Below are 16848 nucleotides of genomic sequence, written 5' to 3' on the forward strand. Positions count from 1 at the left end.
TGCCTAATGATACATTTCTCAGAACATATCCCTGTCGTTAGGCAACGCATGACCGTACCTCCAAATACTTACATTGTTAATCTCCGGGTAATAGGATTATCAGTGGCTTTTCTTTACACTTTCCATGTTTTAAGTTTTTACAATAGTCCTTTTTTATTTTTCATATTGATTATAAAAGAATTTCCAGCTATGAAAATACTTTTTTTTTTTTAAAGTAGATTTTGGCCAGGCCCAGTGGCTCAGGTCTGTAATCCCAGCACTTTGGGAGGCCAAGGCAGGCGGATCACGAGGTCAGGAGATTGAGACCATCCTGGTTAACATGGTGAAACCCTGTCTCTACTAAAAATACAAAAAATTAGCCAGGCAGGTGACATGCGCCTGTAGTCCCAGCTGCTCAGGAAGCTAAGGCAGGGGAATTGCTTGAATCTGGGCAGCAGAGGTTGCAGTGAGCTGAGATCACACCACTGCACTCCAGCCTGGGCGACAGAGCAAGACTCTGTCTCAAAAAAAAAAAAAAGGATTTTAAAGACTTTTAGAAAAGCATTCTATGCTTTCATCCTAAGAGAAAAAAAAAGAGCCACATGAGGAGGCTCACATTTGTAATCCCAGCACTTTGGGAAGCTGAGGCAGGCAGTTTGCTTGAGCCCAGGAGTTCAAGAGCAGCCTGGCTGAGGTGGGAGGATGGTTTGAGCCTTGGAAATTGAAGGGGCAGTGACACTGATCACTCTGCTGCACTCTGGCCTGGCAGCCTGGGCAATGGAGTGAGACCCTGTCTCAAAAAAAAAAAAAAAAGTAAAACCGAAAAAAATTGAAATTGGAAAAAAAAAAAAAAAAAAAAAAAAAAACAAAAAAAAAAAAAAAAAAAAAAAAAAAACAAAAAAAAAAAAAAAAAAAAAAAAATTTTAAAAAAAAAAATTTTTTTTTTTTTTTTTTTTTTTGGAAGACAAGTGTATTTTTTTTTTTTTTAATAGGTGGTGTTTGGTTCCATGATTTCACTTTATCTAATGGCAAGTAAAAGTGTAAGGAAAAGAAATGAGCTGTGTTGTTACATTTTGAAAACATCTCAAGGCAGCAAGAAATTGGGTGATCCTGAATATTTTTACCGGAAAGACTAAGTAAAGATCATAGCATGATGTTTCTAAGACACAAACTCTTCATAATCTAACATCTCTCAATTTAGGAGGTATTTTTTTAAATTAAGTTTTACTGAGATATAATTCACATACTATAAAACTCACCTTTTTGTGTGTAATCCAGTGGTTTTTGGTCTATTTACATAGTTGTATATCCATCAACACTAAGTTTAGAACATTTTCATCATCCCCCCCAAATAAGCCTCATGTCTATTAGTAATCACTTCTTATTCCTTTTTTCTTAACTCCTGGCCATGACAAATCTATGTGTCTCCGTGGATTTGCCTGTTTCTTACATAAAATATGTTGCCTCTTGCTTCTGGCTTTTTCAACTTAACATGTTTTCAAGATTCATCTATGTTGCATGTATCAGTATCAGTACTTCATTTTTGTAGTTAAATAATTTTACATTGTATGGATATACCATGTTTTGTCCATCCATTCCTCAGCTGATGAGCATTTCTTCCCACTTTTTGGGTATTATAAATAATGCTATGAACATTCATGTACATATTTCTGTGTGAACATATTTTCAATTCTATGTATATACCGACCAATGGAATTGCTGGAGCACATGGTAACTGTACATAAATTTTACCTCTTGAGGAATGCCAAACTATTTGTTCCAAAGCAGCTGCATCACTTTACGATCCATATCAACATTCACTATTGTCTTTTTTGACTTTAGCCATCCTAGTAGGTATAACATGGTATCATGTGGTTTTAATTTGCACTTCTTGTGGTTTTAATTTGACGGCTAATTGTGTCGAGCTATGTTTTCATGTGCTTACTGTGTTATACATTCTTTGAAAAATGTTCTGAAAACTTATAAACTTTTGACCATCTTTTAATGAGGTTGCATTTTAATGAGTTGTAAGAGCCTGTTACATATTCTGGACTTAAGCTCCTTATCAAATATATAATCCCCAGATATTTTCTGTTTTGTGGGTTGTCTTTTTACTCTCTTGACAGTGTCCTTTCATGCACAAAACTTTTCAATTTTCATAAAACCCAATCTGTTTTTTTTTTTTTCTTGAGACAGAGTTTTGCTCTTGTTGCCCAGGCTGGAGTGGAATGGTGTGGTCTTGGCTCACTGCAACCTCCACTTCCAAGTTGCAAGCGATTATCTGGCCTCAGCCTCCCAAGTAGCTGGAATTACAGGCACCTGCCACCATGCCCAGTTAATTTTTGTATTTTCAGTAGAGAAGGGTTTTCCCCATGCTGGCCTGGTTGAACTCTAACTCCTGACCTCAAGTAATTCACCTGTCTCAGCCTCCCAAAGTGCCAGGATTATAGGTGTGAGCTACTGTGCCTGGCCTTTTTCTTTTGTTGCTTGTGTTTTTACATTTAGTACGTCAAAAATCACTGATTAATCTAAGGCTACAAAGGTTTACATTATGTTTTCTTCTAAGAGTTATATAGTTGTAGCTCTTTGACCCATTTTGAGTTAGTGTTTGCATGTTGTGTGAGGGTTATTCCATGACCAATGATATGCATCTTACAATTATAACTGGTTGTGATTTTCTGTAATACATCTTACCATTTTTGGCATCTTAGATTTGACAAAGTATGGAGCACTTATCCCCTGAAATAACAGCCTACATAAATATGCATTTTTTTTTTTTCTGGAAATGAAAAATCTGTTTCTCTCAATACTAAGACTCCTTGAGTATCAATGTGATGAGAAAAAAAACTATCATAAATACGTGTATTTTCTTATGACAGATATGTTAGTTTAAAGCTTCAAGTAAGGATTGAAGGCTTACACACAATCCTTATTATGTTGTTAAAAGTGAATGACGACTGTCACAAAAGTGACAATGCAATATGGCTGAAATGATCATGACAAAAATCCATTAATTCTACAAAGTCAGGTTAAATTCCCCTGGAAGTTAAATTTGACAGTGATATGTCACAAGAAATAGTAATATAGGCACCAAAAGTCTGACAAAGGGTTAATATCCAGAATCTATAAAAAACTAAAGCAGATTTACAAGAAAAAAACAAACCCATTCAAAAGTGGGCAAAGGACATGAAAAGACACATAGGAGGCCAACAAACATGAAAAAATGCTCATCATCACTGGTCATTAGAGAAATGCAAATCAAAACAACATTGAGATACCATCTCACACCAGTTAGAATGGCGTTCATTAAAAAATCTGGAGACAACAGATGCTGGAGAGGATATGGAGAAATAAGAACATTTTTACACTGTTGGTGGGAGTGTAAATTAGTTCAACCATTGTGGAAGACAGTGTGGCAATTCCTCAAGGACCTAGAAATAGAAATTCCATTTGACCCAGCAATCCCATTACTGGGTATATATCCAAAGGATTACACATTACTGTATTATAAAGACACATGCACATGTATGTTCACTGCAGCACTGTTTACAACAGCAAAGACCTGGAGCCAGCCCAAATGCCCATTGATGATAGACTGAACAAGGAAAATGTGGCACATATACACCATGGAATACTATGCAGTCATAAAAAACGAGTTCATGTCCTTTATGGGGACATGGATGAACCTGGTAACCATCATTCTCAGCAAACTGACACAAGAACAGAAAATCGAACACCTCATGTTCTCACTCATAGGCAGGTGTTGAACAATGAGAACACATGAACACAGCGAGGGGAGCATCACACACGGGGGTCTGTTGGGGGGGAACAGGAGAGGGACAGTGGGGGATAGGGAAGCTGGGGAGGGATAACATGAGGAGAAATGCCAGATATAGGTGACGGGGAGGGGCGGGGGATGGATGCAGCAAACCACATTGCCATGTGTGTACCTATGCAATAATCCTGCATGTTCTGTACATGCACCCCAGGACCTAAAGTGCAATAAAATATGTATTTTTAAAAAAAGAAAATTTCTTTAATTAAAAAATTTAGGGGATTTTCAGAATCCAGATTTAAATATGTATTGTGCAGAATATAAAACAATAATAAATTCAGCAGTTTGAGATTAACTTGGAAGTCAGAGAAGTGAAAAACATCAATTCTACTTGTATCAACTTCCTACTGAATGTCCTGATGAACTCGGTGACAACCACAGAGTCTGAAGATAATGACTCACAAACAGACTGAAATCCATTTAATAGTTTTTGAAGATATTTTTCCTGTAAAATGGCTTGTATTTCCACAGGTACAATAGTGAAGAAATAAACTTTTCAATTTGACATGAAATATAAAACAACAATTTTACAAATATATTCATAAAATTGAACTGCTCATAACACAATACATGGTAAATGTGACCATCCCCTTAACTTCTAGACTATTTAATACAGAGAAGCAATCTGTCATCTCAACTAAAAAGAAACATCTTTCCTTTCATTGAGTTCATTTGTTCAGAAACATGTTTAGAAACTGTCAAGTACTACTGTAAAATATTTTCCTTACCTTCCTCTAGGGATTCTTCATGAGGGCAAAAACTTATTTGAAAGGATGTAAGTTTTACTAAAAAGAAAATACTGAACCTTCTTTTTGTGTTACTGCTTCAATGATGCTTGCATTCTTTTAAAAAGATTCTGAAGTTGTCTCATTGGCCTTTGAGTGGTAACGAAATGGTAACAGAGCTGTGCTTTTTCAGCACAGAAGGAGAAGCATCATACCCTAAGCCACAAAGGCTACACTACTGGGATAGAAGATTGACAGTAAAGGGACGGAGCTGGATTTGGCATAAAGTCAAAGTCCTGTGGTTTGTCTATCAGAAATTCCACTGTTATGAGGCAAGACTGCAAGAAGATAGCTAGTTTTTACCCAGCATTAACAATGGTGTCATCACACACCTTTTCAAACACATCTAAGGAACAGAATGACTTTAATAACGAAAAGAAATGGAGCAAAACCATACAACTGTGGGTAACAATTCTGTAACCTGTATTACACTTCAATTAAGTAGAAAACTCTCCACAGTGCCCACACAATACTGAGCTCCCAAATAACAGATTTGAGTTTTTCCACGGAAAAAAAAAAAAAAGACATTGAAGCTTTAAGAAGAAAAGAGTTCTCCTCAACTTTCCCAATACAGTATATGTAATAACTTAAAATAATTTCCTTATTGGTACTGGAAAATAAATTCTACTACAATCATGTTTATGCCAGTTTCTGGCATATTTCTGCATCCAGATTCATTAGTCTCCTTAATGGAGCCCATCATTTTTCCAATGGCTTTCTCCTTTCTTTAAACCCTAGCCCTGAAATTCTATAACCAGTTATATCACGTGGCTTCCCTGAGGCACAAAGGTACCAAAGTCTATAATTAACTATTGAGGAATGATAAATATGCTCTCTATTTATATTAACGGATTTTAATTCTTTTGGGCCACAGTTGGGGAAAAAAAAATCCAGAAACCTTAATACTTACTCTGCAGGGTGAACTGTAGCCCTTTTTGCTAAAAGCTGAACCAAATAAAGGAAATGTTGAGAGTTGCAGCATGCATGACCCGGCAGCACCGATCATTAATAAAAAATTCCGGACTAGAAAAATACTCAGAGTTGTACTCCATCCACTCTGAATCATTTTTTTGTAGTAAACGACATAAACAACTGAAAAATATTTCTATGGGAATACATCACTGGGGATTTTACTTCTGGGAAGCTACTTGCAAACGACGTTAGAGTCAGGCCAGGACAACGAATTGTTCTGCAATTTCCTTATGTGTACACATGGGGGCGTGGGGCTAGTCCTTTAAAGTGATGGCAAGCAAGACATAAAAAAATAAGTGACCTTGGAGACATTACTTTTCTGAACTGTATTTCTCTGCCTTGGTGAGTTACAGAGGTCTTTATTCTCACAAACTCAACTCTGAAAAAAAAAAAATTAAAGGGATCTTCCTACAAGAGGCCATGAACAGCCTGGCGTCCTTTCTGCTGACTTGCCACCTCTCTGCAGTTCCTTAGGCAGGGTGGGCGGGACCTCGCTTTGGAAGCCAAAGGAAAAGATGTGGAGCCCATAGAGGGCGGTTCACTGTTACCCCTTCTAAGAGCTGGGAAATTAGTACCCAAATTTCAGCTTACATTTAAGCTGAATTATGGCATGTGTCCAACTTGGAAGGTGACTTCATTTTAGGGGATATGTCACATTGCAGAATGAGTAAGCTTAAGAACAGAACTTGAAATGGGAAATTATGATACACCTAACTCTCTGGAAAAATATCTTTTTACTTGGTAGGTAAAATCTGGCCTTTCTGGATGCAAGACCATTTAGCTTACAAGATGCTTTTAGGGCATCAAGAATGCTTCAACCACTTTCTAGGCATATACCAAGGAAAGGGAATGAGTGCCTCCTTTGTCATTCTTCGGAGCACAAGGAATTACAGGGTGAAAAGACCTACTCTATCAGTGAAAGCTAATCATCAGAGGCTGTGGCTAAATCAAAGGGCACTCAATATATTATTCTAGGCAAGTCCATTTTTTTCTTTCATTTTCTGTCTGCAGGCAGAGTAAGCTCTACCAAATACAGCAAGCTATCCATAAGAGGACTGTTGTCAGATTTTCACATCACTTAAAATTTACCCAAACAAAACCAAAACCAAAAATGCCTCATCCTACACAATGATGTCCCTTGAAAAATAAAGCTATTTTAAAACTGAGAGGCTGAACTTTAAAAATATTACATCAAAGTAAGCAGCAGCAATCAAGAGTAATATATCGTATCATTTTCAGAGAGTATTCAAATAGGTTAGAACAACTGAAAATAGGCAAAATATTTGCCAGCAGGCAAAGTATGAAAAAACCAATTCAAGTATGGATATAGTACATTAGAATCATATAAATTACGTATATTTACAAAGGTTAAAAAAAATCACCCAAATCTGCAATGGTCAAATTAAGAGAACATTAGTTTAAATAAATACTTACTCCATGTGGCAGGGTTTTATTTTATCTCAGCCAGCTCCAACCAGTCTCAGGTCCTAAAGGATCTTTACATTCTGGAAGCAGCGATATGACTGGTGCCAAGCATCCAAGAATTATTAATCCAAATAAAATTAAAGTAACAGAGAAATGGTGGAGCTCATATGAAATTCTGATTTAATTATTCCTCAGCGATTTAAATGGGATCATTTGCTCTCTCAAAATTGGGAATTTTGAATTATCTCTGCAGATGGACCACTTGGTGTCGTGTATATCTAATGATCCCATTTAAATTGAGTTTGATTTGCAAACATTTTCAAAACTTACACGGCTCCTTAAGCTGCAAGGGAAGGTGACAGATGGTGAAAAGGGAGTGCACAAAAATGACTGTAACACTGTGACTGGTTGCTTTTAGGCTCACAGAATTTGGCTTTCTTAACAACAAAAAAGAAAAATCCCAAGCCTGTAAAAACCCCAAGTGATTTTAAAAAGTCAAAGCTTATTTTTAATCATTCTTAAATCTTCAACAATTCAGTCAGCAAATAAACGTGGTCGTGTAATACCCAGATCATGTCGACTACTGTAATTACTCTCAGTTAATGAGTTTTTAAGAGCTGATATATTTTAATCAACCAAACAGTCTGGCCGTGCAAGATGAGTATCAGGGGCAAATCATATTAGGCAGAAGTAACAAAAAGAAGGCTAAAAAGTTATAGAAAATTCTTTGAGAAGTGCCATGTATTTGATGAATGAGTATCTAAAGTAAATTCGATTGAAGTTAAAAAAAAAAAAAAGCCCACAAGATATGAGTATTCTCTCCACCAACAAGTCAGAAAAATAAATCTGGAAGAAGCCCCAGATTTCAAAACCACCTGTGCCTACGGCCTTCTGTCCACCAGTCACACTGTACAGAGCTGCCCCTCTGCTGTCTGGTCAGGTCTGAGCCATGATCAAGTATTTCTAGACACTGTGTGCCCTTCCGGTAACACCTACACCACACTGCACTGAAGGCTGAACTTCATGAGCCCATCACTTTTGAATTAATTTCTTCTACATCTATAAAATATGATTTAAAGTCTTGTCCAAGATTACAAGAAACAAACTTGGTTAAAAACCCAAGGTTAAAAATAAAAGCATGGCATTTTAAATCCAATTATTACAGATATTATGATGGTTTAATCAAGCAGACTTCAATGACAATGCTGCTGTTCTGAGCATGCAAAACACCATTGGTATCTGTTACACTCCTGCCATGTTTCATCATGTGTCCCCTCTCCCTATTCCCAGCCCTAGTCACCCTCCCCTAATAAACAGCATTACAAAAAGGCAAAATCTAGAGTTAGTGGCAAAATCTTCACAGTAACCTGTTAATAAAGTCATAGATGGTTGTCAAGGGTGTCAGTCAACTGGACCTTGGAAAATTAATTTGATGCAGTTTTGCTCCCCAACCAGCTGCGTAGCACAGAAAGGGCAAGCAGCGTGAAATGCATGAGTTCCATGAGGCAACGGGATCTGAGACCAGTATTTTGCAGACTTTTCCGAGCACACGTGTCCGCAGGGAGTGAAAGCATGAGTTGGCGGTCCTGCGTCTACGTAAAATCCCGCCTCACAGCCAAGCCAGAGAGGCACGTAGGGGCCCACAGTTCTGCACATGGGACACTCCCTCTCGTTGGCCTCCGTGTCGCTCCGATGGCCCCAGTTGTGGTACCCGTGCACGTGGCCACAGCTGAGATAAGCCCAGGGCTGCTTCTCCTCTACCACCTCTTTCCTGTTGATGCTGGGGAAGGCCAGGGTGTTGAGCCCCACGGGGCACTGCGGCCGGGCGGCGTTAATCTCCTGCCGGAGGGCTTCTATGTGCTTCTGAGTTGGAGTATGAAAAAGGCCATCTGCTGTTCTCCAGAGGAGAGTGGCCCCACACAGGTCAATGAGGGAGCCGTCCTGCAGGACATTGGTCTCACTTTCCACCTACAACAAGTTTGAGACACATGCCTTTCAAAAGCAAAATCAAGCAAATCACTCCAATATTCCTTCCTCTCAAAACAAGCAAAAAATCTCTGAAGGTAACACAGGGAGGCAAAGTATCCCACAAAAACAGAACGGAGGAGTAACCTATCCTCCCTAAGCCTCGTTTCCTCATCTGATCACTGGATATAATACCTATATGCCATATGTACAAAGCCCTGAGCAGTGTGTAAACCTAGCTTTACACGTTCGAATGCTGCAGTGGTTATTTTAATGAACTTCACAAATCTCCTAAGATTTTCTTTTTAACTCCTGAAGTCAGTAACACAATGACTCACTGATCCCACAGGACGAGATGTCCCACCAGTCCATTCAGTGAAGCCTCGTCCTCATCTCAGCCACAGCCAATCCGGAAGACCTTGCTGGGGGTCTGCAATCATTACGGCACAGGTCTGCAATCATTACAGTGGAGTCCGAAGCACTCCTGGTGACCCTTAACTTCCTCCACCTTGAATATATCTTGAAAGGTTTAAAGCTGAACAGTTCAATATAGGTCTTCATTTTTAGAAGGAAGCTGTGCGAGGCACTAAGTGCTTCTAAGACTGATTAACAGCTGACAAGCAGGAGCCAGGCATGGTCAGCAAGAATTGAACCACTGCCTCCATGTGCCAGATGCTAAGCCTTGGGGGTACCAAAGGCCAATAAAACCTCTTCCCCATCCTGCTGAGACTTCCTCATCAGTAGTGGAAGGCAGACATGCTCAGAGCTTGGAGTGCACGAAGGCCCCTAGAGTGCTGTGCAAGGCCACAACGCTACAAGCAGCCAGGAGTGTGGACTCTGGGCTTGAACCCTGGCTCTGTCTCTTATTAGCTGTATGACGTTAGGCAGGTTAAACTTCCCGTGCCTCAGTTTCCCCTTGTTAAAATTTAGAAAAGATGGTTGTGTTAGATAAGTAAATGCAAAGAGTTCTTAGAGAACAATGTCTGCTACGCAGTAAACACTACATAAATACCAGCTACTGTTACTTTGAGGATGACAGATGGTCAGAAATGGTTTCTGAAAGGTTTTTCTTTAACAGAGATTTGAGAAAGATGTCAGGCTTCAGGAGGGAAGATAGCAGGAAGGCACAGCAGCGGGAGGGAGGACAGGCCAATTGGCATAGGCACCAAGGGAGCAATAGGGAGTTCAACGGGGCTGTTCAGCCAGGCTGAACAAGGATGGATGCAGTTCCTGGCACTGGGTGGGCAAGATGAGAGACCTAGGCAGGAGAGGGAGGCTGGAGTCCATGCTCAGAGGGAGTCAGTGGGAGGTTTAGGTACCTATACAAGAACTGATTTACCTTTCAAAAAGGTCACTTCTAGAACTCTGGAGGGTGGGTTGGAGGGGTGAAAGAGAGAGTTGGTGCTCTCTCTGGTTAGAGAGGGTGAGTACACCTCAACAAACAGAGTCTCAGTGGCAACAGACAAGAGGCATAGGGACTAGACAGCAAGGAATTCGACCCGATGGCACATAGCTCTTGATCTGAGCAAGAGTCTGCTATGTGTCTGGTTGTCTGGGTAGAACAGTGCTTTCCGCAGACCACAGAAACGGCAGATGAGGGAGCAAGCCCTGATTTCACTACTCAGTAGCTCTGTGGTCTTGAGTCAATGACTTAGCCTCTCTGTGCCTGGCTTCCATATCCATTAAACTGGAAAAATGCTAATACATGTCTTATAGAATTGCTGTGAGAACTAAATAAGTGCAATACCAAAAGACAGGCAAGTTCAGTTCTGGGTGTGCTGGATGTGGGGGATGTGCAGAGCATCGGCGGTGGAAATGCCTACAAGGCACACGTGATGCAGGCGGGAGATGGATCAGGCTCGCAGGAACATATCTGGGATGTTACTGGCACCTAGGTGAAGCTGTGGGAATTGATGACACTACCCAGGCAGGGTCCCAGGGAGGGCAGAGAGGACTGAGGACAGAGGCAGGGCCTGGGGTGGAGGAAAAGAACCCTATAAGGAAAAAAGGGAGAGGTATGGGAAGCACCGGACATTTTGTCCATCTTTGGTCCAAAGGACTTTGCGGCTCTCTGCTGCCCTTGGGGTACAGCCCAAGCTTCTTAACACACATAAAAGGTCACTCCCAATGCAGCCACTCGACTTCTCCTGCTGTAGCTCTTCCCTTTCTAACTGTACACCAGGACTGCCTGCAGTCAGCTGCAAGGAGCTGGAGTCCATGAACGCACCACCGCGGACCGCCCAGAGGCAGGTGCAAGAGCAACCTCTGCCTAAAATACTCCACCCTGGCACGCCCTGCTCCAGCTGGAGCCCTGGGCTGGCAAACTCCTACTTGTCATCCAGGTCTCACCTGATGTCACTTTGCCCTGGGCATTTTTCTTGTCATGAAGAAATCAGCCCTTCTCAAATATTAGTTGTTAGAAAAAGTTAAGGTCCCCAAAAAATGATAAATCTTAATACTGTTCACGACACACACTGTGACTCCTTTCAAACAGCCTGAAGTTTGCTGGTGCTCCCTCCCCACCCCACCACCCATACCAAGCATCCAGTCTCCTCTCCTCTAATTGGTGTCGTGAGGCTGCTGTTGCTGACCACAGGCAATTCTCAGGGGAAGCCTCGTCGCAGGATGAAGCTGTGTCTAAAGGGTCACCCTGATGTGCTAAGAAGCTGAGGTGCAGTGGTGGCTTAGCCTCTGGCTGTGGAACAGCCCTCTTTCCTCCTGCAGGGCAGTTCTTGGTAAACAACAAAGTCTTACCATAAATCTGGGGTATATGGTCTTTGATATTCCACGTACCCTTGACTCTCACATCTGGGTAGGTGTCCCACAGAGGGAAAGTACCTTCGGTACCTTCTGATGACTGTGCTCATCACATAGTATCTGCTGATCTGCGGCCTAGTCTGTGACCTCCTCTGGACCACACAATTCGAGGCCAGAGCCTGGGCTGGTGTTCTCTGCCATATCCCCAGTTTGCAACCCGGGCTTAGTAATAACCACCAGCCAGTTACAGGGCATGACATGGCACTCTTCCAATCCTTTCCAGCTACTGAATTTATTTAGTTCTCACAACAATCCTATTAGATGCGTATTCGTATTATTCCAATTTAGGAGATGTGGAAGCCAGGCGCAGAAAGGTTAAGTCATTGATTCAAGACCATAGAACTAAGCAGTGAAACCAGGACTTGAACCTGGCGGCCTGATTTAGCAATCATTAGTAGGCATGAATTCAGCTTTTATGTCTTAAATTCTACCACAAACGAAAAGGTGTGGGCCAGGCGTGGTGGCTCACGCCTGTAATCCCAGCACTTTGGGTGGCCAAGGCGGGTGGATCATGAGGTCAGGAGATCGAGATCATCCTGTGGTCAACATGGTGAAATCCCGTCTGTACTAAAAATACAAAAACTGGCTGGGCATGGTGGCGTGTGCCTGTAATCCCAGCTACTCGAGAGGCTGAGGCAGAAGAATCGCTTGAACCAGGAAGCCGGAGGTTGCAGTGAGCCGAGATCGTGCCAATGAACTCCAACCTGGCTATAAAGCAAGACTCTTGCCTCAAAAAAAGAAAAAAAGAAAAGAAAAAAAAACAAAAGCTGTGATCAGGCACAGGAATTGACAGTATTGTGGAAGTAAGAGACATTTATTTGGTGTCTACAATGGCAACTAATGTACCCTACATAGCAACTAAGCACAGGGTAGTGAATTCAGTGCCCCACCCACCACTTCTTACTAGCAAGTGACTTAATCTTTTAAAGCCGAGGTTTCCTCATCTGTAGATGGGCACAATAACAACACTGACTTCGCAGGTTATTTTCAGCAACACTGGAAAGGCAATTAATGTAAAGCACCTGGTAGAGCCTGAACAGTTACTCTATGGTTATTTTTATAATTTCACCTAAAATTGGGTATGCAATCAACTTACATGAATTTAATTTTATACAAAGCCAGTTTAGTTTAATAAAATGCCTCATATATAATTTAATTAAATACTCAAGGGCCTCCTAGAGTAATATTATAAATGTTACCATATGTTATCATCAACTAGATAAAGTAGGGCACAATTCAAACTCCATTTCACCTATTTCTTCAGGGGGTTAAAGGCCTCAAGTGACATTTCTTCCACATGTAATTAATTTTGCTGATTAGAACAAAGTACTGAGGTTCCATCATTTGCTGTAATGATGAAAAACAATGGCGATTTCTTGTTACACATATATTAGTATACTGATTCATATCACATGCTGAGTATGGTATTAAAACATAATCCTCCACGTGCACGAGCTCTACAATGTGACTACTACTGTTTTAACCAGTATTTTAGACTTTCAGCCGGTTACTTTATTTCCATATTTCTGTATTAGACTGCAAATGACAAGTACTGCCAGAGACCATCCCCAAAATCAAATTTACAGATAAACATAATTTATATCAAATGCCACCAGAAACATGTAGAGGACCAATGAGTCATGAATTGAAACAGAAGCTCAAAGAGTCAGTAAGCTTTCTTTGAAGACAGACAAAAACTGTTCTCCAGAGGTTCACCGGAGGAGACTACAGGAAGGATGTATCTGTTCAGTTTCCCATGAGCCTAAGATGAGACAGATGGAAGCCTTTGTAATTGGCCAGGTTAATCGGATGCTATCAAATAGGACAGCACAATTTTATGTAGTTCTAAGTGTCGTTTACAGGGACTAACTTCAAAAATACCCTATATATTTAATACTACCAATTAATACAAGCCAATTTTGGAGTTCCTTTCGGTAGCACTGTAAAATTCTCTGGCATACATTGCAGTGTGAGCTGGGTTGGCACAGTTACCTAAGGGGGCGAGAAACTCATCCCATGATATGCCCTCCCAGACAAATGCGCTCCCTACGGACACCGGAGTATGCTTTATAGTCACCCAGGGAGGCAAATGCCCAGGTGTAAACCATCCCCGGATCCACAAGACATGGTACCCAGTAGTATTAGATGTCCAGACTCTCCATCGGGGAGACCTGGGTCTGAATCCCACTGGCTGCCACCTTCTAACTCTGTGACACTGGGCAGTCTTTAACTTCAAGCCCCATCTTCCACATCCATGAAATGGGGACGACTCTACGTCCCTTAGAGAGCTGCTGTGCAGATTAAGTGAGCTGATGCTGGAAACGTTAATGTAGTGCCTGCATCCAGCAACCATTTACTGACTTCTTACTTTTGTTGTTATAATGATGAATAACCAGTTTGGCTAAGTTAGGTCAGTTTGGTATAAAACTATCCAGTGATCAGAAACAAAAGGTTATTTAGAAAAATTGCTGTCACATTTGCTTCTCTGTTTACAATTTCTTGAAAATATTTATACAAAATTCATTGAACTTGCACGGTTTTTCTTAGAAAATGATTCTCATATTTATTTCAGCCATATGCATTGTAAGATGCAGAAGCTGTGCCTATAGCTGAAAAATGGTGTAAAATAGAAATAAAAATAACCATTCCCTAAACACAAATGTCCAGTAAAGAACAGCCAATCAGGGTAGCAAAACAGCTCCCAGCTTCTTTCTTTCTTCCTATCTATCTATCTAATCTATCTATCTATCTAGTTTTAGTTTTTCTTTACAGCTCCCAACTTCTTTTTCCATCTTAGACATCTTTGGTGATGACCCTTCTCTCTGAAAAGTGCTAGGTCAAATCATCTATTCCTTATACATTTTGTTCCATGGGAGTTTTGAAAAACTCTTTCTTTTCTAGCTTCTAGAAAAAGACATTTTTTTCTCTCTCGTTCTAGCTTCTACCTAACAAATTAAGCAAAAGTACAGGAATGGATAGTTTAGTAAAAATCTTTCGGTGGCTTGTGCCACATGGCTATGGCAAGATCAGAAAAGATCAGTTCTACATTTAAGGTACCATAATTATTCTCCAAGGAAGAATGGGTTTAAAAAACTGCTTTAGGGCATGGGGATAAGTGGTGACATTTATAGGAAAATATTAACATGCCAGGTCAATGCAGTATATAAATTATTTCAAGTAAAAAGTTGTAACTATGATTTTGGTGGACAGTATAGAGAATTCTGCATTAATATATACGAATTCAAGGGGAAAACCAGCTGACTTAAATATTTATTAGTTCCAGAAGGTCTAGTAATTTTTTGTTTTGTTTTGTTTTTTGAGACAGAGTCTCACTCTGACACCAAGCTGGAGTGCAGTGGTGCAATCTTGGCTCACTGCAACCTCTGCCTCTCAGGTTCAAGCGATTCTCCTGCCTCAGCATCGAGTAGCTAGGACTATAGGCATGCACCACGACACTTGGCTAATTTTTTTATTTTTAGTAGAGATGGGGTTTCACCATGTTGGCCATGATGGTCTCAATCTCTTGACCTGTGATCTGCCTGCCTCAGCCTCCCAAAGTGCTGGGATTATAGGCATAAGTCACCGCACCTGGCATAATTCTTTTTTTTTTTTCTTTTTTTTTTTTGAGATGGAGTCTTGCTCTGTTGCCCAGGCTGGAGTGCAGTGGCACGATCTTGGCTCACCACAACCTTCACCTCCGGGTTCAAGCAATTCTCCTGCCTCAGCCTCCTGAAAAGCTGGGACTATAGGTGCGCACCAACATGCCCGGCTAATTGTAAATAATTCTTTAATTCATAATTTTTACTAATTGTTTTTGGACTACTCAAACGTTTTCCAAATCAATCAAGTTTTACACTAAAAATAAGTTTATTACCCTTAAAGTGAATTTAAGTAGATTTTTGTGGTGAGGTCTATAATAAAAGATAATGCTCTTAAGGTGGTAAGGAGCAAAAGGCAACTTATTCCCACTATGGGAAAAGTTGGGCCATTGAAGGAAATAAGGCCATTTCCCTCTTGCTTTCAGGTACTTGTGGAATTCTGCTTCTCCTGGGTTATGGTACACAGTGCTTGCACCCGTACAAAGGTTCTGAACCTCAGGGGAGGGAAAATGACAGCCTATGTGTTAGGCTTGTGTTGTTTGGAACATTTTCCAGAGTGAAGTGCACTCACCAGCTTTCCTCGTTGCTGGGCCGACCTGGTTTCTCGCAAGGTGTACACATCTCCACAGACGGAGATCTCACGCCAGACCCCGGGCTGGGACTCCTCGGTGAAGCCCCCTCGTGGATGCATCACCAGGACGCCATTCGTAGTGAGCCCATCCATGTGGCCGTCAGGGTTTTTCCACTTTGCTGCCTTTTCCTGGAGAGTACACAGCAGAACACAAAAGGCAGGCTAAGATGACGTTCAAATGGAAAGGATTCTGGAATTTCTTTAATACGTTGCGTAGAGGCAAAGGGAAGGAAGGTGATGAATTTGCATTTTCTATTTAAAGCTTATAATCACAAGGATAAAATACGCAATTATTTTGGCAATATAAAAGTGTTGAAACAGATGAATGATTTATCACCGGACACATATGATAGCTCTCAAGAGCTTGCAAAAAAACTGATGGCTCGGCTTCTCCCTCTGAGATTCTTTTTATACTCCCCACAACCCCATGTGATTCCAGGAATCTGGTGCGCTTTCTCTTTTCAGTTATACTTGTGCCATGCTCTTATCCTGCCACCTAAAAGTGCTTTCTATGTACTCATTGTCGGGATAGAGAAGAAAGGATAGTCATAAAGAAACACTTTTTATTAAAGGTAGAAAATTTGAAACATGTGAAGCCAACAAGTCGGGGCCATTATGTTTTCCCAACAATCAGTGTTTATCTTCTCAAAGACAATGGCACATGTAGCTTGACATGATGACAGGACACTCTTTGGTGCCTGTGCCATAGCTCTTCCCCTCAGCTTTCTTGGTGACAGAGCTCAGCTACTGTTCACGAGGCTCGGGAAAGGGAAATCCTGATGAAGCCAACATGACACTCGCAGCCCTCTTTCCAATGGCTGGTTTACAGGTGGGCACAGC

General features: G+C 40.9%; 1 protein-coding gene across 1 annotated transcript in view; it reads right to left on the reverse strand.

The window, feature by feature from the left end:
• Nucleotides 1-4212: 4212 nt before the first annotated feature.
• The window catches only part of PELI2 (pellino E3 ubiquitin protein ligase family member 2), a 121772-nt gene continuing 109136 nt past the window's right edge, over nucleotides 4213-16848 (reverse strand). The window contains exons 4-5 of the mRNA XM_017531072.2: nucleotides 15949-16137; nucleotides 4213-8964 (exon numbers count right to left, since the gene is read on the reverse strand). Of these exons, the coding sequence (XP_017386561.1) occupies nucleotides 8398-8964; nucleotides 15949-16137 (756 nt within the window). The 3' untranslated portion in view covers nucleotides 4213-8397. The remainder of the gene's footprint in view (nucleotides 8965-15948; nucleotides 16138-16848) is intronic.

Source organism: Cebus imitator, unplaced genomic scaffold (assembly GCF_001604975.1).
Source record: "Cebus imitator isolate Cc_AM_T3 unplaced genomic scaffold, Cebus_imitator-1.0 Scaffold70, whole genome shotgun sequence".
Lineage (NCBI taxonomy): Eukaryota > Metazoa > Chordata > Mammalia > Primates > Cebidae > Cebus > Cebus imitator.